We start from the raw sequence: 27,017 nt of genomic DNA on the forward strand, positions 1-27,017 counted from the left end.
TCCATAAACAGGTTTGGAATGACATACACCAAACTGTGAGAAGGGCCTGGGATTGGGAACAGTGACCAAGAAGGACTGTAGTTTTATCTGTATTGGTGCAAAGTTTTTAATGAGAACATCTTTTTGTATTACATGCACGAGTAAAGATTAATGTAAAGCATAATTAATTAAATCTCAATCGAACAGCTAAAAGAAGAGCTGATTCTTTGATGAAAAACTCAATAAAATAAATAACCAAATAAAAATAAGAAATTCTACGTGTATAAAATTTGGAATAAAAAAGGAGATATAGTTACAGTTGCAGAGAAAATTAAAAGAAGGGGGAATAGGGAGTGACTTCTTAATGGTAAAGGGTCTCTTTTTGGGGTGATAAAAATATTCTGGAATTAGATAATAGTAATGGTTGCACAACGTTGAATTATAATTCCCTTGGGGACACCGGCTGGCAATCCCCTCCTTCACCTTCTGCCACAGGCAAATCATGTCCAGTCAAGTTTGAGACTGGGTCAGTGGGGTATAGACCAGTCTCCTGCCACAGAATTGTACACTTTTAAATGGTTAAAATGGTGAATTTTACCTCAAAAAAAAAAAAAAACAGACAAAAGGAATCAGACTTTACCATTCTGAACACAGGAAATCTTTAGGGGCTTTATTTAGCTTGAGATTTGTAAATAATGATATTACATTAGGATTTTTTTCCCTCAAGACACATAAAGCCATTTTAATTTGTCTGTAGAATTTAAGTAATCACCAAAATAGTTTAAAAGCTTCATAAAATATTGTTATTTGTAATATTTTTCTCTGCCTATACACATACATACACATACACACAATTTCTCTCTTTGGTTTAGATATTTATAGCCATATTATACATAATGTTTTATCATCTTTTTGGTACATATTCATTTGTTAATTGAAAGAAATATTTATTAAGCACTCACTACAGGCCAGGAACTATATACATTAGGGATATAGTGATGAATAAGATAAACAAGGTCTCTGTCCTCAGTGAGTTTGAAAATTAGTTGGAAAACAGATAACAAAGACATAAATGTACAAGACACTTCCAGAGATACTGCTGGAGTTCTGCCAGGTTCTTCTTTACTCACTTTCCACAAAAATCCATCACTTGTAAGTACAATAAGTTTCTGGGTATAAAGGTGAACATATGTTTATATAGGATGAGACTGGTTTTTATTCCCCAGAAATTTCCCTTTGAGAGTTTATGTCCAGAGAGGCCTTCAGTGTAAGAGAAGAACTACAATCTGACATGCTCTTCCCCGCAGACAACAGAGGTGTGAAGGACGAGAGCATGGAGTGGCCTAGCACTCGTTACTAAGCTGTATGAATGTAGCAACAATCTGTGTTGGATTTAGGCCATGTCAGTGTTTTTGCTGACAGCTGATGCTGTCAAAAGCCTTGCAGTGGTTACGGACGGAGAAGGAAGATGAGAAAGTGACAGCCACAACCATCCCAAAGGCTCCCCAGTGGTTTGAGGGTATGTGTACCAAGAGAGATTACTCGGTGGTATTCAGATGACAGTACAAGTGTTCACAAAGCACACAGAAACATGTTCAGCTCACACATGGTAACTGCATCTATAAATATATATTCACCACTACAGTTTAGTAAGCACACTTAAGATTTTGGGCAATGGTAAGTAAAGGCACTTTTTAGAGGAAAGACTTTAAGTTAAATACCTGATGTTCTGCTGTCATTAAAATGCCTTGCAATTACTAACATCACTTGGACCATTCAGTATCTGCTCCCACGTGAACACATGAACAGCGAGCAAGGATCACAGCTGTTAGTAAGAGAATAATATAAATAGCTAACCTGGATTTTCCATTGACATGAAGACAGTTTCTCCTGAGAATGGGAATAGGGTAAGTGTGTCTTCATAGACCATTTTGTGTTTGAAGGTGTATCCAGAGAAGAAGACAGACAGGAAGTCAGTTTGTGCTCCAACACTTAGAATGTACCAGTATGCCACTTCATGCAAACAAACTGACAGCTGCAAGTTGTCAAAAACATAGCCGTTGATGCCTGCAAACCAAATGGGAACAAGACATTTGATTTATTATTTTGGGTTGTCGTGGTATGATGAAAAATAATGACGGGTTAAGCCCATTACCTTATTCCCAAGGAGAGGTAGCGCTATACTTTCCATAACAGTACATCACTAGTACTTGGTCACCTAGCTCCCAGACGCAAAGCGAGAAGAGTCATAGACTTTAACCCTCCGTGAACTGGAGAGGGAAATGCTACAAAAGACGGCCTTGATTTATACAATTGGAATACTGGCTGCCAATTAGATAATTGTATTGTAGCAATGTTAAAGTTTTTCAAAAAATATCTGTACTCATAGTGAATGCAAAATGAAGTATTATGAGATAAAACAGCATGATGTCTGCAACCTGTTCTGAATTGGAAAATAAGCAATAAAAGTATATGGAGAAAAAAGAGAATAATACAGTAAATAAGGAAAAATATTAAAAATTAGTGAATTGGGGAGCCTGGGTGGCTCAGTTGGTCAAGCGTCCAACTTTGGCTCAGGTCATGATCTCGTGGTTTGTGAGTTCAAGCCCTGATTTGGGCTCTGTGCTGACAGCTCAGAGTCTGGAGCCTGCTTCGTATTCTGGGTCTCCTCCTCTCTCTGCCCCTCCCATGCTCATGCTCTGTCTCTCTCTGTCTCTTTTTTTTTTCAACGTTTATTTATTTTTGGGACAGAGAGAGACAGAGCACGAACGGGGGAGGGGCAGAGAGAGAGGGAGACACAGAACCGGAAACAGGCTCCAGGCTCTGAGCCATCAGCCCAGAGCCCGACGCGGGGCTCGAACTCACGGACCGCGAGATCGTGACCTGGCTGAAGTCGGACGCTTAACCGACTGCGCCACCCAGGCGCCCCTAAATAAATGTTTTAAAAAAATTAATGAATTTGGGTAAAAGGTATATGGGAGTTCTCTATAATATTCTTGTAGAAGTTCTGTAAGTTTGAAATTATTTCTAAATAAAAAGCTAAACAAAAGTAACAGTGACTTTCTTCTATAAAGGGAATTATTTCTGAAAGCCTCTTCCATACATCTATCTATCTATCTATTCAATAAGTGCCTGTCTATTCTGCAGAGTGGTTCACAAATCTACTAAGCAATGCTCAGATTCTAGCTGAGGGCAACTAAGCGAGAATCAAATTTCTTGCCCTACAAAGCATTAAAAGATATTATAAGTCTATTGTAATTGAAGGTGTGGTCATCCACAGGTATACATGAATATGTCAATCAGAATATAGAGTCCAGAAAGAGATACAGATATACATGGGAATTTAATACGTGATAAAGGCAGCATTTCAAACTGGTAGCAAAAGAGAATGAGCTATTTGCTAAATGCTGATGGAAAATATGACTATTCATTTATTTTTTAAAGGTTATTTATTTATTTATTTATTTTGAGAGAGAGAGAGAGAGCGCATGTGAACAGGGGAGGGGCCAAGAGAGAGGAGAGAGACAGAATCTCAAGTAGGCTCTGTACTGTCAGTGTGGGCCTGACGCAAGGCTTGAACCCACGAACTGCGAGATCATGACCTGAGCCGAAACCAAGAGTCAGATGCTTAACTGACTGAGCCACCCAGGCACCCTGAAAATATGACTATTCATATGGAACAACAAAAGACTCTGAATAGCCAAAACAATCTTGAGAAAGAACAAAGCTGGGGGCAATCACAATGGCTGATTTCAGGCTACACTACAAAGCTGTAGTAATTAAAGCAGTATGGTACTGGCACAAAAATAGTCATAGACCAATGGAAGAGAATCAAAAGCCCAGAAATATATCCTTAAGTATACGGCCAACTAAGATTTGACAAAGCAATCAAAAATATTCAATGAGGGGGCTCCTGGGTGGCTCAGTCGGTTAAGTATCCGACTCTTTTGGTTTCAGCTCAGGTCACGATCTCACAGTTTGTGAGATGGAGCCCCGCGTCGGGCTCTGTGCTGAAAGCAGGGAACCTGCTTGGGATTCTCTCTCTCCCTCTCTCTCTCTGCCCCTCCCCTGCTCACACGCTTGCTTGTGCTCTCTCTCCCTCTTTCAAAAGAAATAAATTTTAAAAAAGAATATTCAATGAGGAAAGGGTAATGCCTTCAATAAGTGGTGCTGGGAAAACTGAATAGGCATCTGGAGAAGAAAGAAACTGAACCCTTACACCCTACACAAAAATTAACCTGAAATGCATTAAAGACTTAAACATAAGACCTGAAAGTGTAAAACTCCTACAAACATTGGTTTTGGTGATGATTTTTCTCGATATGACACCAAAAGCACAAGCAACAAAGGAAAAATTAACAAGTGGGATGACATGAAACTAAGAAGCTTCTGCACAGCAAAAGAAACAATCAACAAAATGAAAAGGCAGCCTAAGGAATAGGAGAAAATATCTGCAAATCATTTATCTGGTAAGGGCTTAATATCCAAAATATATAATGAACTCATAAAACTCAATAACAAAAAAAACCCTCTGATTTTTAAAAAGGGCAGAGGAAGGTGTCCCTGGGTGGTTCAGTTGGTTAAGCATCCAACTGTTGGTTGGTCAATGGGTACATGAAAAGATGCTCATCATCATTAATCATTAGGGAAATGTGATCATTAGTAAAATAGATCAGACAGAGACAGAAAGACAAACAGTGTATGATTCCACTTATATGTGGAATCTAAGAAAGCTGAATTCATAGAAACAGAGAGTATAATGGTGGTTACCAGGAGGGCGGTGGGGGAAATGGGGAGATGTTGGTCAAAGGGTACAAAATATCAGTTATAAGACAAGTTCTGGGGATCTAATTTACAGCATGGTGATTATAGTTAATAATACTGTATTATGTACTTGAAAGTTGCTAAGAGAGTAGATCTGAAATGTTCTCACTAGAAAAAAGAAATGATAATTATGTGACATGATGGAGGTGTCAGCTGACAGTATGGTGGTGATCATTTTGCAATAGATAAGTATATCAAATAAACATGTTGTACACCTTAAACTTACACAATGTTATATGTCAATTATATTTCTGGAATATCTGGAAATGAAACAAGGCAAAGAACAACCTCAGACTTTGTATGAAGGGCAGTATTTTAAGAGTAATCCTCCCCAGGGGCACCTGGGTGGCTCAATTGGTTGAGTGTCTGACTCTTGGTTTTGGCTCAGGTCATGATCTCATGGTTCATGGGTTTGAGCCATGCATCTAACAGCTGAGAGCGTGGAGCCTGCTTGGGATTTTCTGTCCCTCTCTCTCTGCCCCTCCCCCCTCTATCAAATAAATAAAACTTAAAGAGCAATTGTCCCCAAAAGTAAATAGAAGTGTGCATAACTTCCAAAATAGTAAAGGAAAAAGATGGAGTTTAAAAATAGCTTAATCAAAAAAGCAACAAAGGAGAAAAAAATGAAAAATTCAGAAAAAATAGGAAACACAAAATCCGATAGTACCAATAAATCCCATGCAATGGGCTACATGCCCCCCGTAGGAGAGAGATGGTCAGATTGGACTTGAAAAAGTAGAACATATATTCCTTCTCTAGACTTGTATTGCCACATTTTCTTGACATAACTTACATAGTTTTGTTTTTGAAACAAAGTGGGAATAAAGTGATAGAGATATGATTAGAAATACTGAGGAAAGAGCCCTAGCCCAGAATGATTAGAACATATCACATTGCCTTGAAAACATATCACTCTCTACATATATATACATACATGTCTATGCTTTCTCTCTTGTGGTCATTATTTACTTTACAAAAATGAGGTCATATTACATATACTTTTTCTGCATCTGCATTAGGTTATTCAACAATACTTAACAGAAATTGCTTTAAGTAGCTGGGTACAGCTCTGATCCATTCTTTTTAATGGCTTCATGATATTTCATATTATGGGTGTGCCACAATATATTGAAACATCCCTCTAATGATAGGCATTACCTTTGACTTTAGTTTATTTGTTTTAGGCACTATAAACACTGCTACAATACATCCCTGTACATCTGTCCTTATGTACTGGTGTTTTACTCCCATGAGATATATCCCAGCAGTAGGAATGTTGGATCAAAAGGTATATATATTTAATTCTAAAAATTTACATAGTAAAATTGGTTCTTATTTGGAGCACAGTTCTGTGAGTTTCAGCACATACACCAATGTGTGTAGCCACGAGGACAATCAGGATACAGAACATCTCATTCAACACGGAAAACTCCATTGTACTGGAGCCCTTCATTGCAAAGAATCAAGCTCCGGCTCCACCCAAGCTCTGACAACCACTATTCTATTTTCCATCCTTCCCCAGAATGCCCTTGTAAATGAAATAACACAGTATGCCACCTTTTGTGACTGGATATTATCACTCAGCTTAATGCCTTCAGGGTTCATTCATGTTTTGTGTATCAATGTTCATTCTGTTTTATTGCTGAGTATTCAAGTGTGTGGATGTACCACAGTTTGTTTAACCATTTGCCTACTGTGGGACATTTTGATTGTTTCTAAGTTTTTAAAAATAAAACCTGGCATATTTGTTCCCCAGGGGTCCATTTTCAAGAAGCGAAAGGCAAAGGTGGGAAAGGAGAGGTTTCCTCCCCGTTTACTCTCTCCCTCATTGTGTTTTCCCCAGGGGATAGAAATGGTGTGGACCCCCAAACCTACCCAAATAAAATCCCAAAAAACTGAGTTTCCAAAAAGTTACAGCATCTTAATTCCTCGTATTAAGGGGAAAGGAGACAGAGGGAAGGAGGTCCCTGGTTTGGGGGGAGACTCCCCTAGTTTGGTGGGATATTCCTCCCCACTTTGAATTGCTGGCCCAAATGGAACAAGCAAGGGCTACAGCATTCAAGTTTCATCAAAGCCACACATTTTCCTCCCCTGCCTGACCCAAAGATATTCTACATTAAATCTGCATTCATTTCTTCACTTGTAATATGCGTGCTTTGAAATATTTCTAGCTTCCTTCCCCAATTATCTGCTGTTAAGGAATTTCAGTCATCCAGTGGGACAGACAGGGTGAAATGTGCTCATTCCATCTTAACCAGAACAAGAATGGCAAATGCATATATTTTTAATTTTAATGGTTTCAATCAGATCTGTGTCAAAATACTGTACTACTTGTGTACTACCATCGCATGAGCATACCCTTGCCCTCACAAGCCCACGAGTAATAATTGTGTTACTGTCTTATCATTTTGCCAGTCTGATAGGTAGCAAGTGTCACAGCATTGGTATTCTATTTTGCATTTTCCTGTAGTGAGATTGAAATTTTTAAATTATATTGTTGACCACTCTGACTTGTGTGTGTATGTATAAAACACACACATATATGTGTGTATGTAATAGGCTGAACTGCGCTCCTCCCCAAATTCATATGTTGAAGTTCTAACCTCTAGTGTCTCCGAATGTGACTGTGTTCAGAGATCAGGTGTTTAAACAGGTAATTCATCAAATGAGGTCTGAGGGTGGCCCTAAGAACATGAAGTTTGTACCCAGACATGTGCACGCACAGAGGAAAGACCGTGTGAGGATACAGAAAGTGGCCATCAACAAGTCAACAGGCCCCTTCTGCTGACACCCAGATGTCAGATCTTTAGCCTCCAAAACTGTGACGAAGTAACCGTCTGCCATGAAGTCACTCAGTCTGTGGTCCTTTAAAGGTTAGGGTAGGCCTTGCAGACTAACACAATATATATATATGTGTTCATATATGGTTATATAATCATGGAGAAAATACGTTTTAACATGAGCTATTAGAGGGGCGCCTGGGTGGCGCAGTCGGTTGAGCGTCCGACTTCAGCCAGGTCACGATCTCGCGGTCCGTGAGTTCGAGCCCCGCGTCGGGCTCTGGGCTGATGGCTCGGAGCCTGGAGCCTGTTTCCGATTCTGTGTCTCCCTCTCTCTCTGCCCCTCCCCCGTTCATGCTCTGTCTCTCTCTGTCCCAAAAATAAATAAACGTTGAAAAAAAAAAATTTAAAAAAAAAACAAAAAAACATGAGCTATTAGAATATGGAATCCTTAGTGGGAAGGTATAGTTTGGGAGGAAATAGAGAGATAAAAGGGAGGAGGCAGCCAAATAAACATAAAAAAATCATGTTGTGTACCTTAAATATATATAATTTTTATTCATCAGTTCTACCTCAATAAAGCTAGAAAAAAAGATTTCTTTTTAATGTACAGAGTCTTGATTAATTTGACTGTAGCTAGCAATGGGTTTACATGTCTAAAATTGCATTCCCTTTGTAGTTCATGTGTAACTTACCAATTGAATGCATTAAAATAATTTTTAAAATTTTAGTTTTAGGAGCACCTGGGTGGCTCAGTTGGTTGAGCGTCTGACTCTTGATTTTGGCTGAGGTCATGACCCCGGGGTCCTGGGATTGAGCCCTATGTCAGGCTCTGCACTGAGCATGGAGCCTGCTTAAGATTCTTTTTGTCTCTCTCCCTCACTTGTGCTCTCTCTCTTTCACTAAAAAGAAAAATAATAAATAAATAAATACATACATAAATACATAAATAAATAAATACAATTTTAGTTTTAAGTAATCTCCACACCCAACGAGGGGCTCAAACTTACAACCTTGAGATCAGAGGTTGTATGCTCTACCAGTGCCCCACATGCATTTTATATTAAGGATGGATTATGCATATTTGGATAAATGAAAGTTGTGTCTTATTTGATTTATTCCTTAAGAATAAAGTTCTCTGAATGCTTGATATCTTCTAAAAGACAAAAGCGTATGCATTATATGATCACATTTATGTACTTACAGAAAACTGTGTATGTTCATATGTAACAATTTTTAAGGAAATAAGACTCTTGCCTGGCATATCAATTAATCTGGACATCAATTTGGTGGCTTCAGTTTTCCTTTATCCATCACCCACTGGACTCAAGTGCTGCTTTACTTACTGTGCATGATGTTAGAGACCTGGAGCTCCGGGTCGTGGGGTGGCACTGCATCTGCATTCGGGAGGAAGCGCTTCATATTCTCTGCGAGGTACCAGCTTTGGTTCTCATCAAATACAGAAAACAGGATGACGTTTCTCTTGTCTGACATCATCTGTTAATTGTACATATTGAAAGAAAGAAATGCTATGAGTCTTGTTAGGTAGGAATTAGCAGTCTGCACGAAGTGATGGCATACATGTGCTATATCTATACTGAATCCTTTGGTTCAATTCCATTTCTCCCTAAGGTCACTATTATGGCACATACCAGGGCCTGGGGGGAGGAGCAGGTGCTGCAAACAGTGAGTATATGTTTAGAGCAGATGTGCCCTCAAGGCAAGAGGGTGACTGGACCCACCAACTTAGTTTCTTCTGGACCCAAAGTCAAATGCTGACTGATTTTTTGGTACAGTCTGCAGCCTCATTTCCTCCAAGTTCAGATTAGAGGATTTTCATTCTTTAAAGACTCAAGTGATTATTCAGTGTTTTTCTTAAACAAGTTAGTCAAATCAAGTAAGATTAATGCCTCTCCTAAAATTCCGACAGGCAAGTGTCCTTCCATAAAGCTACCAATCTATAAAAAAATAAAAACAGAAAACAGAAATCAAATAACAAAGTTAAAATGGACCATAAAATGTTAACTAACACAAATATCTTAACTTTTCTGTTTATTTAAAAAAAAATTTTTTTTAACGTTTATTTTATTTATTTTTGAGACAGAGAGAGACAGAGCATGAACGGGGGAGGATCAGGGAGAGAGGGAGACACAGAATCTGGAACAGGCTCCAGGCTCTGAGCTGTTGGCACAGAGCCCGACGCGGGGCTCGAACTCACAGACCGCCAGATCATGACCTGAGCCGAAGTGGGACGCTTAACCAACTGAGCCACCCAGGCACCCCTCTGTTTATTTTTTTTTTTTTAACATTTATTCATTTTTGGGAGACAGAGACAGAGCACGAATGGGGGAGGGGCAGAGAGAGGAGACACAGAATCTGAAGCAGGCTCCAGGCTCCGAGCTGTCAGTACACAGCCCAACGCGGGGCTTGAATTCACAAACCGTGAGATCATGACCTGAGCCGAAGTTGGATGCTTAACTGACAGAGCCACCCAGGTGCCCCTTAAGTTTTCTGTTTAAAAGTTTTAAAGTTCTTTTCAGAAAAGCAGTTTTTATATGAACCAAAATTAGGAGTTAGTACTTGTTAACTGAATTTGTTAAGACTTACTGTGTGAACTTCACTAGTAGGTGTAAATTTCAATTTGCATAACCTAGCACTACAGAAACCAAAATGCTGAGGGGAGAATGCTGGAAAATATACAGGTACATTTCAGTCCTTTTTCAAAAACTAGTAGAAAAACTATTATGAAAACAAAATTCAGGGCTGGTACTTGACCAAATTTTTGCCTCTTCGATTTGTGTGCCACATGTTTTAAAATTCACATGCTTTATTCCCTAAATAAATGAAATGTTCTCAGACTAGTACAAATCCTATGTTTCATACATAACCACATAGACATGTAGTCAAGCCTCAGCAATATGGCACTGAGTTATTCTGGATCCAGGCAATGAGCTTTTGACAAGCATTAGGCTTTTCTTATTCAGACAACTCAACCCTACTTTTTTAAAGCAGCGTAAGTGGTCTAAATTTTCAACATTTCTGAAAGATCTTATATCTTTTCCTGTATTTTGCTCGACAAATATTTATGGAACCCCTACTACATGCCATGCGCTATGCTAGACACTGCACATGTGTTAATTTTGAGTCACCTATGATGAGACATCCAGGGGAGAAGGCTACACTATGATATACATTTGTGGGGCATCTAAATATGGGTGGTAGCTCAGCATGTAAAAATGAGCAAGACCACCTATAGAAAGTGGAATTAAATTTTTTTAAGTTTTATTTATTTAAGTAATCTCTACACCCAATGACGGGCTCAAACTCATGACCCCGAAAGTCATGTGCCCTTCTGACTGAGCCGGCCAAGAACCCCCAGAAAGTGGAATTCTAGGCTGGGAATGAGTATTATAGAAATATTCTAGAGCCCAGGCTCTCCTATCCCTCCAGCAGGCAAGTTTATTACACCAAACTAAATTCAATAACAGCTGTGAAAAACCCAGCTCATTTCTTTTATTGGCCAATATTGCAAACTACTGTTTTTTCTGGAGGCTATTAGGGGACATACACTGAAAGAGTATAACAAATATCTAGAAGTTCATATTCATCATCGGTCCATCAAACCCAGGGCTTGGAAAGAGAAGAACTCACCTGGTTTCCTCTTTGATCTACAGATCCTTTGTAGCATATGAGGAGAGGGCCAATGAGTCCTGAAGCTAGATCTCTCTCTGGATTAATGAAGCTCGAGTAATATCGAGTCAGGCACCGAGGATCTGATTTAGTCGGCCCATCTTCTACAGTCACTGTCCATTTATACTTGAATATCTCTCCTGGCATAATTGGCATATCTTTCAAATGTTTCATACCTATCCATACCCAAACCACAAAATCTCTTGATTAGATTATAACAAACCACATTTTAGTAAATCATGTTGTTATTTCAAGGGCTCTACAAATTTATATGTACATATCACGTTTCTTAATAAATTGAAACTAAATTTTCACCTATTATAAGTTTAAGATTCATGCAATTGTTTTACAGTAAAAGTGGATCCAGGACTTCAAGTTATATTACAAAGCTGTAGTGATTAAAACAGTATGGTACTGGCACAAAAACAGACATATAGATCATTGGAACAGAATACAACACCCAGAAATGAACCCACAACTATATGGTCAATTAATCTTTGACAAAGCAGGAAAGAATATCCAATGGGAAAAAGACTGTCTCTTCAACAAATGGTGTTGGGAGACCTGGACAGCAACATGCAAAGCAATGAAACTGTACCACCTTCTTACACCAGACACAAAAAATAAATTCAAAATAGATTAAAGAGCTAAATGTGAGACCTGAAGCCTATAAAAATCCTAGAAGAGAGGACAGGCAGTAACCTCTTTGACATTGGCCATAGCAACTTTCTTCTAGGTAAGTTCCCTGAGGCAAAGAGAAGAAATAAAAAATGGACTGTTGGGACCTCATCAAGATTAAAAAGCTTCTGTACAGCAAAGGAAACACTCAACAAAACTAAAAGACAATTGATGCAATGGGAGAAGATATTTGCAAATGATTTAACAGATAAGGGGTTAGTATACAAAATCTATAAAGAACTTATCAAACTCAACAGCCAAAAAGTGAATCATCCAATTAAAAAATGGACAGAAGACATGAATAGACACTTCTCCAAAGAAAACATCCAGATGGCCAACAGACACATGAAAAGATGCTCAACATCACTCATTATCAGGGAAATACAAATCAAAACCACATTCAGATACCACCTCACACCTGTCAGAATGGCTAGTATCAAAAAGAAAAGAAATAATGGGTGTTGGAGAGGAGGTAGAGAAAGAGGAGCCCTCTTGCACTGTTGGTGCAAATGCAAACTGGTGCAGCCACCCTGGAAAACAGTATGGAGGTTCTTCAAAAAATAAAAATAGAACTACCCTATGATCCAACAGTTGCACTACCGGGCATTTACCTAAAGGATACAAAACACTAATTCAAAGGAATACATGCACCCCTATGTTTATAGCAGCATTATTGACAATTGCCAAGATATGAAAGTAGCCCAAGTGTCCACTGATAGATGAATGGATAAAGAAGATGTGATGTGTGCATGTGTGTGTGTGTGTGTGTGTGTGTGTGTGTAAAATGTAATATTATTCAGGTATAAAAAAATGAAGTCTTGCCACTTGCAAAGAGATGGATGGAGCTAGAGAGTATTATGCTAAGTGAAATAAGTCAGAAAAAGACAAATACCATATGGTTTTACTCAAATGTGGAATTTAAGAAAACAAAAAAAAAAATAGGGGAAGAGAGAGAGAGAGAGAGAGAGAGAGAGAGAGAGAGGGAAACAGACTCTTAACTACAGAGAACAAACTGATGGTTACCAGAGGGGAGGTGAAGGGATGGGTGAAATAGGTGATGGGGATTATGAAGTGCACCTGTCGTATGAGTGCTGGGTGATGTATGGAAGTGTTGAATCACTAAATTGTACCCCTGAAACTAATATAACAGTGTATGTTAACTAACTAGAATTAAAATAAAAACTTTAAAAAGTGAAAAAAAGAACTTAACAGGTCTGGGGCACCTGGGTGGGTGGCTCAGTTGGTTGAGCGTCCGACTTCGGCTCAGGTTATGATCTCGTGGTTCGTGGGTTCAAGCCCCACATTGGGCTCTGTGCTGACAGCTCAGAGCCTGGACCCTGTTTCAGATTGTGTGTCTCCCTCTCTCTCTGCCCCACCCCCAATCATGCTCTGTCTCTCTAAAATAAATAAGTGTTAAAAAAAATTTTAAAAAAGAAATGAACAGGTCTGTCCACCATTACATAGAATAGATATTATTAAATGTTTATAATAAATAACTGAAAATCTATGAAGAAGAAAAAAATACCAAGTGCTTAAAGAAATAGAGACATCAAAACCACAGTGGTAAGCTATAGTTGGTAATCCAGTTGACTCTGAGAATTTCAGGCCTGAATATATTCCAAAGGACTGCTCACTGAAGTTTTTTTTATGTTTATTTATTTTTGAGACAGAGAGACAGAGCATCAGTGGGGGAGGAGCAGAAAGAGAGGGAGACACAGAATCCGAAGCAGGCTCCAGGCTCTGAGCTGTTAGCACAGAGCCTGACGTGGGGCTTGAATTCAGGAATGGAGAGATCATGACCTGAGCCGAAGTGGGACTCTTAACTGACTGAGCCACCCAGGCGCCCCTGCTCACTGAAGTTTTAACTCACATATTGTATAAAGAGATGTGGTATCCAAATAATGCCGCAACAAACATAGGAGTACATATATCTTTTCAAATTAGTGTTTTCATTTCCTTTGTGTAGATACTCAATAGTGGAATTATTAGATTATATGGTGTTTCAATTTTAAATTTTTTGAGGAACCTCCACACTGTACCAATTTACATTCCTAACTAATAGTATATGTGGGTTCCTTTTTCTCTACATCCTCTCCAACACTTGTTATTTTTCATCTTTTTTATTTTAGCCCTTCTAAGATATAAGGTGATATCTAATTTTGGTTTTGATTTGCATTTTCCTGATGATTAGTGATGTTGAGCATCATTTCATGTGTCTGTTGGCCATCTGTATGTCCATTCTTTGAAAAAATGTCTACTCAGGTTCTCTGCCCATTTTTTTAATTGTATTATTTATATTTTTGGTGTTGAGTTGTAGAAGTTCTTTATATGTTTTGGATATTAACCCCTTATTGGGTATATCATTTGCAAATATCTTGTCCCATTCAGTAGGTTGTCTTTTTGTTTTGTTGATGGTTTCCTTTGATGTGCAGAAACTTTTTATTTTGATGTAGTTCCAACAGTTGTTGTTTCGCTTTTGTTTCCCTTGCCTGAGGCTGAATAAAAAAACACAGGAAACAGTAAGTATTGGCGAGGATACGGAGAGAAAGGAACTCTCATGTACTGTTTGTGGGAATACAAAGTGGCATAGCTACTGTAGAAAACAGTATGGAAATTCCTCAAAAAGTTAAAAATGGAATTACCATATGATCCAGTCATTCCACTACTGTGTATTTACCCAAAGAAAATGAAAACACTAATTGGAAGATATATGCACCCCTATGTTTATTGCAGCATTATTTACAATAGTTAAGATATGGATGCAACCCAAGTGCCCATCAATTAAATGAATGAATAAAGAAGATGTGGTACACACACACACACACACACACACACACACACACACAATGAATTATCACTCAGCCATAAAAAGGAATGAAATCTTGCCATTTTCAATGACATGGATGGAGCTAGAAAGTATATAATGTTAAATGAAAAAAGTCATTCAGAGACAAATACCATATGATTTCACTCATATGTGGAATCTAAGAAACAAAACAAAAGAGCAAAGTGAAAAAGAGAGGGAGAGAAACCAAGAAACAGACTCAACCATAGAGAACAGACTGATGGTTACCAGAGGGGAGTTGGATAGAGGGATAGGTGAAGTAGGTGATGGGGATTAAGGAGTGCACTTGTCGTGATGAGCACCAGGTGTTGTATAGAAGTGTTGAATCACTATATAGTAAACCTGAAACTAAGATTACACTCTTAACTATACTGGAATTAAAATTTAAAAATAAAATTTAAAAAACATTGAGACACCTCTTTTCACCCACAAGATTGGCAGGATTTTTAAAAACTGTCCATGTCTAGATATCAATAATGTGGGAAATTACACTTTCATATATGACTGGTAGGACTGTGAATTATAACTTTATTTGGGGGCAAAAGTCTGGCTATCTATTAAAAATAAAAATATGTATACTGTGACTTAGAAATTCCAGTTTGAGGTCAGTGAACTTCAAGATAGGTCAATAGAAACTATCCAACCTACAGATGAGAGGGAGAAAGAAAAAAATATGATGAAAACATTAAGGTATGTAGGACAATACCAAGAGGTCAAACATTCTTGTAATTAGAGACCTAGGAAAGGGGATAGAGAATAGGGTAAAAAATTTATTTAAAGAAATAATGACCACAATCTTTCCAAATTTGTAAAAACAAATGTACAGATCCTGGAAGATCAGTAAACCCCAAACAGGATAAATATGAAGAAAATCACAGCCAGAGAAAAATAACCTCCAGGGGAAGAATAATTCAATGGAATCAAAACTCAGCTATTACAAATGCCAGAAGAGTGTCAAATAATATTTGGAAAGTACTAAAAGGAAAAAAAAACCACCTCTGAACCCAGAATTCTATGTCCGGCAAAATTAGCCTTCAAAAGTGAAGACAAAATAAAGACATTTTCAAATAAGATAAAATGAAGAGAATCTATTTCCAGCATACTTGCACCATAAGGAATGCTAAAGGAAATTCTTCAGATTGAAGAGAAGTGATCTGAATGGAAGTGCTGCATTGGTAATAGTAAATAGGTAAATATGAAGAAATATTTTTTCCTCATAATTGTCTAAAACTACATATGACCATTTAAAGCAAAAAATTATAGCATTTTCTTATGTGTATTGGTAAGTATATAGATGTAATCCATATGGAAATTATAGCATACAGGATAGGGGGGTGATAGATGTGTCTACATCATACATAGCAGCTGGGGCGAAGGCCAGTATAATGTTAGTGCTGTTGAGGCTATGACCTCATCCATATCTACAGGTAAGCGAACTTAGATGACTGAGGTGACACTTACCTTTAGGCAATCTCCCTGAGTACAAAGGACTGACGTCAGTGATTCCATGAGGGTAGATGTTATATGGTCGGCTTGCTTGATTTTTAAATATAATCTGCAAGTAAAAGTGAAATAGAAGACCAAGTCTTAAAAGGGCCAGGATCAACTAGTGTGGCCCATCTCCAGAAGACAAAAGCTGCCTTATGTCCATACTGTAGGGGTTTGAGCCCACATAAAGCTCAAAACATTTGTTCTTTCTGTATAACTGCTCAGATAGTCACTTAGGTTTTTCACTAAAGGCCCCTTTCCATTTCTTTACAGTTATTTCACTTGTTCAGGAAGTATTCTTTGCACCTTCTCAAACTAATTGAAATTGAATGTCTGCTGAGGACACTGCTTCTTTTCAGCCTTTTCCCACCATTTGGGCCCTAGTTCCCCAACAGCTGAGAGGAAAACAGTGACTCAGGTGATAAAATTCTTCACTGAATGAGCAGGGACGACTAGGATGACAGCACTCTCAACTGCCCCAGGATATATGCTGGCAATCATTCCCCTAGCTTAGGGCCCCCTGATATACATATGAAGGGTCTCATGACTACTAAACGATAATAAATGGAGTTTCCCTAGCAACAGCTAGCCCCTTAAGGTCCTGGAAACCTTGTTTCCAAAATTTCTTAGAGACTTACTCTATCCCTGACCCCCACCGAACCTGAGGGTATATAATCAGTTACCCATTACAACCCCAGTGCAGCTCTTCCTGCCCACAGGTCCTGTCCACATGCTTTAATAAAGTCACATTTTTGCACCAAAGGTGCCTTCAAGAATTTTCTTGGCCATCAGCTCTGGACCACCCCACCATCACCCTAAAACTTCATTACTGTTAGGTTTTCCTAGAAATTCACCTTCCCACTTACTTAGTTGACTAATATCTGCTTCCAGATTCTCACTGTCAAGTGCTTCTGTTTTCACTGAGAAAAGAGAGTACTCACCCTCCCGCCATCAAATCTACCCACCTATGTGCATATATGGCCACATTCCCTCCTGCGAAAATCACCTCCTATCTAATGACAACATCTCTTCTGTTGTACTACTACACAATAAGGCTGCAGCATCTTCCATTATGAAAACTTCCTTTTGGAACAGAATAGTCACTTAACTGACTAAGCCACCCAGGTGCCCCAATATACTCATATTTTTAAAACAAATTTATAGTCCACATTTATCTGTGTAACATTTATGATTTTTAGACGATCATATCCATTGGAGACAAGGCTAAATTATGAAGCTTTTAGATACTCAAAATTCTCCAGACTTTGTCTTCTGACCCAACCTTGTATCTCCTCCTCAACTTACCAACAGTGTGTCTCCAACTTCTCCATAAAGTAAAGGTCCTAGGATTCCTGATTCATACTGAATAGCTTCACGAGTCTTAAATGTTTCATCTGTGTATGCCATAAATCGAACTTTTTTGTACTTCCTACCAATCCGCTGAGGACCACTGTTCAAATATAGATGTTCATAACTTCTGCATGAGACACAAATAGATGACATGTTGGGATGCAGAGTTCTAGGTAGGGACAGGTGGCTAAAATCCAGCTCTAAAACAGCTCATGAGATTTAATCAAGGGAAGGAGGGAGAAAAATACAAGTATCCCTGATACTTAGCTATGTTAATAGGGCTATATTATTTGATTCCATATCTGTACTTAATCCCAACCATGGCTTGAGGATTTGTTGTTTTGAACAATTGGGAAGAACTTTTTGAAAATGAGGAAGAGTTCATACCAAGAGTCAAAGGTGCTTACCTGTCAATGGGGGTGGGGGCCGAGGGAGCATAGTCCCAGTCCTCCTCTTCGGCGGCAATATAGTGGATCCAAGTTTTAGGATGCTTCTTGGCAACTGAGCGGATTTGAATAAAGGGAGAAGGGCTGTCGCCATCAAACCTAACCATGTCCATGTCAGAATCATAAAGATCATCATCATAATCTTCCTCTTTTTCATTAGTTTTCATCCGTAGCTGGGGTTCCTCTGGGCAGCTATCTACTTTGACATAAGCTTCCATGCCATCTGGAGTCAGACAAATCAAACAATGTCAGATTCCTACAAGACTCTGGCCTTCAAGACCCTCTCCTAAGTGTTTTCTTCTCCACGCCAGTACTCTTCTTTGCCACTCTCCTACAGGGATTACCTCCCCCATAGCTGTTCCTTGTTGCTTTCTTCCTATATGGTCTTTGCACTCACTGTTTCCCTTCAGCCAGACTCTCCTCCAATCTATGTTTTATCCCTTTTCCAACACTCACTCATTTGCTCTTACAATATATATGAATATTTCCCTTGTGGTATTGGCTCTGAGCCTATCACTCCCCAACTCCCAAATTATAAACGAGCAGACTTGACACACTGAGTATTTTCAGCATGTGGTTGCCTAGGTCAGACCAACTCCCCACTCCTCCAGTTACCTATGATTTCTATATGTATTCCATTGAATCATGATACAAACCACCGATTTAATAAGTTTATCAGGAAAAATGTCAGTATAGATATAAATTTCAAGAAACATTCCAAGTTCATAAAAACATGGAAAGGTACAACTTAGAGCTAAGGAAATATGTCATATATTTTAAGAGCATGTCTGTCTGTGACTAGTTGCGAGCCCTAAAGCAATCTCATCTCTGGCTTTAAAAATGTGGATGGCAATACCTCCTTCCCAGTCTATGCCACAGGCTGTTCCGAAGCTCAATCCAAAGAAGGGGGGCCTGTTTACTGGGTGATGGGGAACAGGGTAGCTCTCAGGAGCGGCAGACAGCTAGTGTTTAAACTAGTTCATGTGGCTTCAAACGTTATTTATTCTAGGTCTACAGATGAAAAGTTTTATCTGAGGTCCAACAAGACAAAGCATTTTTCTGCAAAATGTGGATTAAAATCAGTGGAAACAAGTCAAAATAATAAAACAAAACATAAACCCTTCAAACTAGATAGTGACCAACCTGCATACAAATAAATAACCTATTCCTGTTGTGTGCCCAGTAGGATATCCTTTGCCCCCTAATGTCTTATCAAAAGTCCCCCAAACATGATGTAACAGATGGGGAAAAGAGGTCCCATTCTTCATCATTATAGAGGACTATAGACAAGGCCACTCACTGAACATAAGGGGGAAATAGTGGAAGTGTGGCAAGATCCAATCTCTTCTCCAAGGCAAACAAGGAATCTGAAGAGAGCATTAATACAAGAGTGGTAGGAACAAACGAGTGCTGAGTGCTGTTAGACATGAAACATTAGGCCTCCTCAACATGTTTCTCCAACAGCCCTCAATAGCCACAAGAGGGAACTAGGCAAGGAGTGATGTTACATTGATGCGAGTTGAGGAGTTAGTGGAGTAAACACACAAGACAGCAAATGGGGGTGGGATGATCGTGTTATATGAATTTTCACAGGCTGTAGCTCCCAATGAGGTTACATTAACAATAATTTGAAAGTGTAAGCACTGTTGCCCCAACTCACTTAGATGGGACCTTTGGCCCTTCGCAAAGTCCTCATCAAGACGTCTTCGAAAACCTCATGTGGTGTGTCACCTATGCTTGGCAACTTCCACCCGCAGCGTGTCACCTCCTACCAGGTGCTGACAGAGCACCTCCGTGTACACGAGGAGTGTGGGCTTTCATGCTGAGAACTGCAGTATCGTCTTGTCTTTGCTATTTACTGCTCTCGGTATCACTACTGCTATCCTACAACCTAGGTGACTTATTTCCTTACATTTCTCATAAAACATCTCTTCGGCTATGACCTGCAATGTCTCTCTCCATGGTATTGAGGCCTAGTTAATGGGATCAGGCTGGGAAACCAATACTGTACTGTCTTCCTCCCTTTCACCACAGCATTCATTCCTAAAATATCTCCCCTCCCTCTATCATAGTCATTTAGACTAAAAATTCACCAATACTACTAACACTCAAGCCCTCTTACGTTCAAGGTGAAATCTTTACTCTGAAAACTGACAACTAGGGCACCTCAGTTGAGTTCTAACATAATCTTATACTGGACAGTGGACACTAAAAGAAGAGCTGAATATGTATAGTACTCATTTTTAAGATCAACAGATATTACCATGCTGGTGGGAAGAGATGTGACAAAACAGTAGAAACTGGCCAAGGTCCATCAGGAATGTCTGAGCAGTGAGGAAAGTTATTGGTGAGATCTCCAAGGAGGCCTGGCGGTGGTTTCTGATGAGAAATGTGTGACCTTCAAGAAAAATTGAGTGCACTTCGGGGGTGGTGCCCATTCCAATCACATGCCAATAGACTGATTTCTTGTGGCATCCAATCAGACCTATAAAGTAGAAATAAGATAGTTATGGTCAGCAAGTAGAGAATTTGAAAGGGAAAATGCTGTCTAGGATAGGATGGACAAACTGACCTTCAAATTTTATTACTGACTTGGAATAAAACTTTCCAAGGAGGCTAGGGTACTGCCAAACCAACAGCTCTCACCAAGGTCACCCACCAGTGAGTGCCATGCTGCTAAATCCAATGGACCATTTTCAGCCACCTGAACCTGTTGACCATTCATTCCTTCTTGAAATTCTCTTCCTCCCTCGATCTCTGTGCCAACACCTCTCTGGGCTTTGTTCCCCTGTTGTTTAGACAGCTCCTTCTGTCTCCTTTCCTGACTCCTCAGTAAATTACAGATCACCTAGGATTCACCCCTAGCCCTTATTCTCTTATTGACCAATATTTTCTCCTTGAAAAATATCAAAATTATTCTTTTTACTATGCTCACTTCTCACATCCAACCTGATACCAGTTATGGCAATATAATTAATAACACTAATATTTACTGAGCACTTATTTTATATCAAACACTATCCAAACTATTTTACAAGTAACTCATTCACTCCCTCCAGTAACCATATGAATGTAGAAACTATTGTGTTCAGGAGAGGAAACCAATGCCCAGAGAGGTTAATTAACTTGCTCAGATTGGAACCCAAGCAGCCGTATGCTTAGACTCACACTGTTAACTACTAGGGCACAGTTTTCTTGTATTTTGGCTCCCGAATCTTTCAAATATATCTATTTTTCACCATCATCACTATCCCCACCATCTTTTTTTTTTTTTTTAAATTTTTTTTTTCAACGTTTATTTATTTTTGGGACAGAGAGAGACAGAGCACGAATGGGGGAGGGGCAGAGAGAGAGGGAGACACAGAACCGGAAACAGGCTCCAGGCTCTGAGCCATCAGCCCAGAGCCCGACGCGGGGCTCGAACTCACGGACCGCGAGATCGTGACCTGGCTGAAGTCGGACGCTCAACCGACTGCGCCACCCAGGCGCCCCTATCCCCACCATCTTAATCCAAGCTAGCTACCATTATCTCTTGTCTCCATGTCAAGTCCCAACTGTCTAGTAAGTCCTAGAAAGCCCTGAATGGTATTGCCAATTTAAGTTTCCTGCTTTTGTTTGTGACCTGTTTGTCCCAGGGGAAGCTTAAACATCTTCTCTTTGTTCTCTGAAATTCCACAATCATAATTTTTTGTGGGAGTCTTTTTAAAATTTATGCTACTGGGAAATTTTTATATGAGGACTCAAATACTTTCATCTATCATTTCTTTGATTTCTGAAATCTGTTTTAAACTGTATTCTCAATCTCTTTTCATTTTCATTTCTGGGAGATTTTCTCTATTCTAACTGCCTTCTATTGAGTTTGTATTTTGAAAACCATATTCCTCATTTTTGTGAGCATACCCTTATTTGGTTATTTCTTTTTCATAAAATCCCATTATTACTTTATTGATGCAGTATCTTCTTGAATCTTTATGAAAATACTAAGTAGACCTTTTGACAAGTTTTGTTCAGTTCTAAGGATTATCTCTTTTTCTTCTGGGATTATTATTTTATTTATCTCTGCATATCCCTTTCATATTTCAGGCTTTCCTTAAATATTTGTTCATCCTTGGCCCCATCTATTTTAAGCAAAAGGAAAGAGAAATCTGTGAGCTCTGTGTACATGGGCAGGCCTTCATTTTTAGGTGACTGGAAAAAGAATCAGCCACTTCAGTTTAAGACCCCACCAGACGCCAGAATTCAGTGGGCTTTCCTCTGGGCATACGGAGCTGTCTGAAGACAACCAGAGGAGAGAGCTGTGGTGGTGAGTGAGGAAGATCCTGAGGATTCTTGAGCACAAATGGACATACCTGGCAGAGACCTGTTGACATAGCCGTTGACCGTGTGCATTTCATGCTGGGCCTGAGCAGATGAGTGCCAGCTTTTTCCTGAGGAGAGAGGAGGCAAATACAAGGCTAGCTCAGTGTCTGTCTCACGAATGACGCTCCATTTCTCCTTCCCTCCGTCCCATGCTGTGAGCAGTCTTTGCCCCCAATCAGTAAGGAAAAGGGAGAAGACAATTACTAAAAGGCAGACATTTCTTGCTCAAATTGATGGTCTCTCCTTATATTTGTCTGACAGTAGATGGGAAGGGATGATGACAAGTGATAACGAGAAGGGAGAATATTGGTTAGTTTGTGCCATGGGATTTCACTCTATTCATTCACTGACTTATTTGAAAGGGAGCAGACAGGGGTGCCTGGGTGGCTCCCTCGGTTACAGTTAAGCATCCGACTTTGCTTCAGGTCATGATCTCGTGGTTCGTGGGTTCCAGCCCCACGTCATGCTCTGTGCTGACAGCTCAGAGCCTAGAGCCTGCTTCGGATGCTGTGTCTCCCCTTCTCTCTCCCTCTCCCCTGCTTGTGCTCTGTCTCTCTAAAATAAATAAACGTTAAAAAAATTTTAAAAAGGAGCAGATGAAAATCATCGTAGAAAAGGACTCTCAGTCCCTGTCCCTGTCCTAATTGCTTCATTCAGATTGTAGTAATGAAAACCCAAGAACCTGAAAGCTTGCCCACCTCTCCTCTGAAATTAATGAGTGAAAGCACTGTAAATATTATCATGGCACAGCCATCTCCCTGAAGTTGCTCCTTCGTATAAAGGACTAGCAGCTAATACTGAAACTTTCTGAAGCACCCAGCCTTTGTGGGTAATTCTCCTAAGTTCATTTATCTGTTCATCTACTAATTTCTTCATTCATCCAAACGCATTTACTGAGCACTTCTGAGTGCCAGGCACTGCGGACAGAGAAGACACTCTGCCTTCAAAGTGCTTGCAATTTAGCTTAAATAGAGAAGCCAGCAATTATAAGTGAAGAGTAACGTCATAGAGATGAGAACAGGCTTTTACAAAACCAGAGAGAAGAAACTTCACTTCACCTGAAAGGGAAGGGATATAATATCAAAGTATCAGGCAATGATGATTTAGTATGATAAGGAGGAAACTCCTTTGTTTGACTTTCTAGTGGTGTTTTGAAGATGATTATTTTATTGTTTTTTTCAAAAAAGGTTGTGAAATATTATTTGAAGTAGCTAATATAAATACATAGTTGCATTTGCTCTGTTTATTGTAATGTATACTAAATTAATGCAGAACCATAAAGACAATTTCACTAAAATATACTCACAAATTTGCTTTCTGTATCTTTCATTTCATCTATGTAATATTGTGCTTTAAAAAAATTTTTTTAGCATACATGACATTTTATTTTCTTTTTTTTTTTTTTTTTTAAATTTTTTTTTTCAACGTTTATTTATTTTTGGGACAGAGAGAGACAGAGCACGAACGGGGGAGGGGCTGAGAGAGAGGGAGACACAGAATCGGAAACAGGCTCCAGGCTCTGAGCCATCAGCCCAGAGCCCGACGCGGGGCTCGAACTCACGGACCGCGAGATCGTGACCTGGCTGAAGTCGGACGCTTAACCGACTGCGCCACCCAGGCGCCCCTGTGACATTTTATTTTCTTGATGAGGGGATCTCTATTTTCTTCACCAGAATTGTCATTAATACAAAATCATCAGGGTTTGTATACCAAAAGTTTTCTCCAGGACCTAGTAAGCCTTCCTGTTCAACTGCATTTGTAAATAAACTTGCTGATGTATTAAAAAAAACTGTGGAGGGTCCCATGGGTGGCTCAGTTGGTTAAGCATCCAACTTTGGCTCAGTTCATGATCCCACGGTCCGTGGGTTCAAGCACTGCATCAGGCTGTGTGCTGACAGCTCAGAGTCTGGAGCCTGCTTCAGATTCTGTGTCTTCCTCTCTCTCTGACCATCCCCTGCTTGTTCTCTCTCTCTCTCTTTCTCTCTCTCTCAAAAATAAATAAACATTTAAAAAATTGTGGAAATATATAAAGAGGCATCGAACCCAGACTGGAAGGAAAAGGAAAATCTTCACTTGGTGTGAAGGTGCAGACAGGCTTTCTAGGCAGAGGACACAGCGTCAACAAGGATCTGGATGCAAGAAAACACAGGGCATGTTGCAGGGCAATGTAAAATGTGTTCAGCGTGGCCAGCACCTGCACAGTGAGGCAGGAAGAGGGGCCCAGTGAGGCTAGACACATCATCAGTAACAATGGAACGTCAGGGGACAGGAGAAGACAGGGAGACTAGTCAGGAGAGAGATGATGGGGCCCTCAGTTCAGAAGAAGCTGTGTAGGAGGATAATGGCTCTATTAGCAGGAGGAGGTAGCAAAAGTTCTGATACTACTGAGGACCTACTCTGTGCCACATAATGTTCTAAGTTACTTAATTGAAATCACTTACATAATCCTCACAACTATCCTATGAAAAAAGTACTATTATTTCGATTTTAAACTTAAGAAAATTGAGACACAGAGAGGTTAAGTAATTTGCAAAGGTATTTAAAAGTAAGAAAGGAAGATAAGAGAGGGTATACTCCTAGAAGCAGACAGTCAATGCTGCTTGCCAAGAGCAGAGATGTGGGGGAAATGGGGAAATGTTGGCTAAAGGCTACAAAATTTCAGTTTTAGGATGAATAAGTTCCAGAGATCTAATGTACAGGCATGATAACTATACTTAAAAATACTGTATCAGACACTGAAAATATGCTAAGAGAGTAGATTACAGGTGCACTCATCACACACACAAAATAGTAACTATGTGAGGAGATGGATGTGTTGATCACCTTGACTATAGTAATCACTTTATTATCTTCTGTATATCAAATCATCATGTTGTACCCCTTAAATATGCACTTTTACGAACATTTCCTTTAAAAGACACATGAAAAGATGCTTAAAATTACTAATCATCAAAGGGGCGCCTGGGTGGCTCAGTCGGTTGGGTGTCTGGCTTTGGCTCAGGTCATGATCTCACAGTTTGAGTTTGAGCCCCGTGTCAGGCTTTGTGCTGACAGCTCAGAGCCTCAAGCCTGCTTCGGATTCTGTGTCTCCCCTCTTTCTCTGACCTTCCCCTGCTCGCACTCTCTCTCTCTCTCAAAAATAAACATTAAAAATTAAAAAAAAATACTAATCATCAGGGAAATACAAACGAAAAGTGTAATCACATCAAAAAGACAAGAAATAACAAGTGCTGGTGATGATGTAGAGACAAAGGAACCCTGTTACACTGCTGGCGGGAATGCAAACTGCTGCAGCCACTCTGGAAAACAGCGTAGAGGTTCCTCAACAAGTGAGACATCGAACTGCCCTATGATCCAGTAATTCCACTTCTGGGTATTACCCAAAGAATTCAAAAACACTAACTTGATGGGATACATGCACCCCTATGTTCCCAAGTATAGATTCATACATGACTGGATAAAGAAGATGTGGTATGTATGCATATATATATATACACGTATGTGTATGGGTGTACATGTGTGTGTATATATATGTGTGTATACCCACACACGATATATAAAACTTGGCCATAAAAAAGACGGAGATCTTGCCTTTTTGCAGCAACATGGATGGACCTAGAGAGTATTTCAGTTATGTTAAGCAAAATAAGTTAGACAGAGAAAGAGAAATACTATACTATATGGGTTCACTTTTATGTAGAATCTAAAAAACAAAACAAACAAAGCAGAAACAGACCCACAGACACAGAGGACAAACTCGTGGTTGACAGAAGAGGGTACAGGGATGGGTAAATGGGTGAAGGAGGTTAAGAGATACAAACTTCCAGTTATAAAATAAATAGGTCACAGGGATGAAAAGTACAGCACAGGGAATATAGTCAATACTCCTGCAATGCACTCATCATGGTGAGCATTTCATAATGTATATAGGTGAATCACTATGCTGTATACCTGAAACTAATTTAATATATGTCAATTATACTTCAATTAAAAATGTTTTTAAATTTTAAATAAAAAATACATAAAATTTTCTAAAAAAGGAAGAGGTATTTAAAGTTAGAACTAGAAGTCTCTGTTGATGGATTTAATGAAACTCAGGTTGTATTTTTTCTTGAAATTCAGTTTTCTCCCCATCTCTTTCATTCCTGAACAGTAGTTTATGATCTTTCTATAATCTGGACAATAGCAGCCCTCATTCTCGAGTACCAGATTAAATTAATATATGTGATTTGTTTCAGGAGCCCAGGATTCAGACTGCGGCTCACTCACCTTCATCAAATACAGCAAACAGGAGTACAAATTCATGCAAGGTCTGTGTCCTTTCTTCAGCCAGACTTCCTGAAAAAGAAGTGAGAATATTTGTCTTCTATTACAAATCTTATCACAGGAAATCAGCACGAATAGCTGCTTTGTCTCTTCGTCTCCTGTTAACTTTACATAGTATTGCTTCTTGGTGTCAGGCCTTCTGTACCAGTTTTTGTAAAACTGTTTGGGGTAAAGCACTTTTTTTCTCATTTCAAATTTGTTCCAGACCAGTACTTTTGTAAAACATAGGAAAAACAAATTACTGAGAAAATG

The 27,017-nt window shown here is 39.3% G+C and overlaps 1 protein-coding gene across 1 annotated transcript in view; it reads right to left on the reverse strand.

Moving 5' to 3' along the window:
* Positions 1–27,017, reverse strand: part of F8 (coagulation factor VIII) — a 126,398-nt gene that overhangs the window by 54,785 nt on the left and 44,596 nt on the right. Inside the window, exons 5-13 of the mRNA XM_047100732.1 lie at positions 26,709–26,777; positions 22,430–22,507; positions 20,344–20,565; positions 18,042–18,303; positions 17,590–17,761; positions 16,258–16,351; positions 11,235–11,449; positions 8,930–9,080; positions 1,837–2,046 (exon numbers count right to left, since the gene is read on the reverse strand). Coding sequence (XP_046956688.1) covers positions 1,837–2,046; positions 8,930–9,080; positions 11,235–11,449; positions 16,258–16,351; positions 17,590–17,761; positions 18,042–18,303; positions 20,344–20,565; positions 22,430–22,507; positions 26,709–26,777 — 1,473 coding nt within the window. The remainder of the gene's footprint in view (positions 1–1,836; positions 2,047–8,929; positions 9,081–11,234; positions 11,450–16,257; positions 16,352–17,589; positions 17,762–18,041; positions 18,304–20,343; positions 20,566–22,429; positions 22,508–26,708; positions 26,778–27,017) is intronic.

This window comes from Lynx rufus, unplaced genomic scaffold, assembly GCF_022079265.1.
Source record: "Lynx rufus isolate CCGP_SWC_20201006 ecotype Redwood Valley unplaced genomic scaffold, mLynRuf1.p SCAF_52, whole genome shotgun sequence".
NCBI lineage: Eukaryota > Metazoa > Chordata > Mammalia > Carnivora > Felidae > Lynx > Lynx rufus.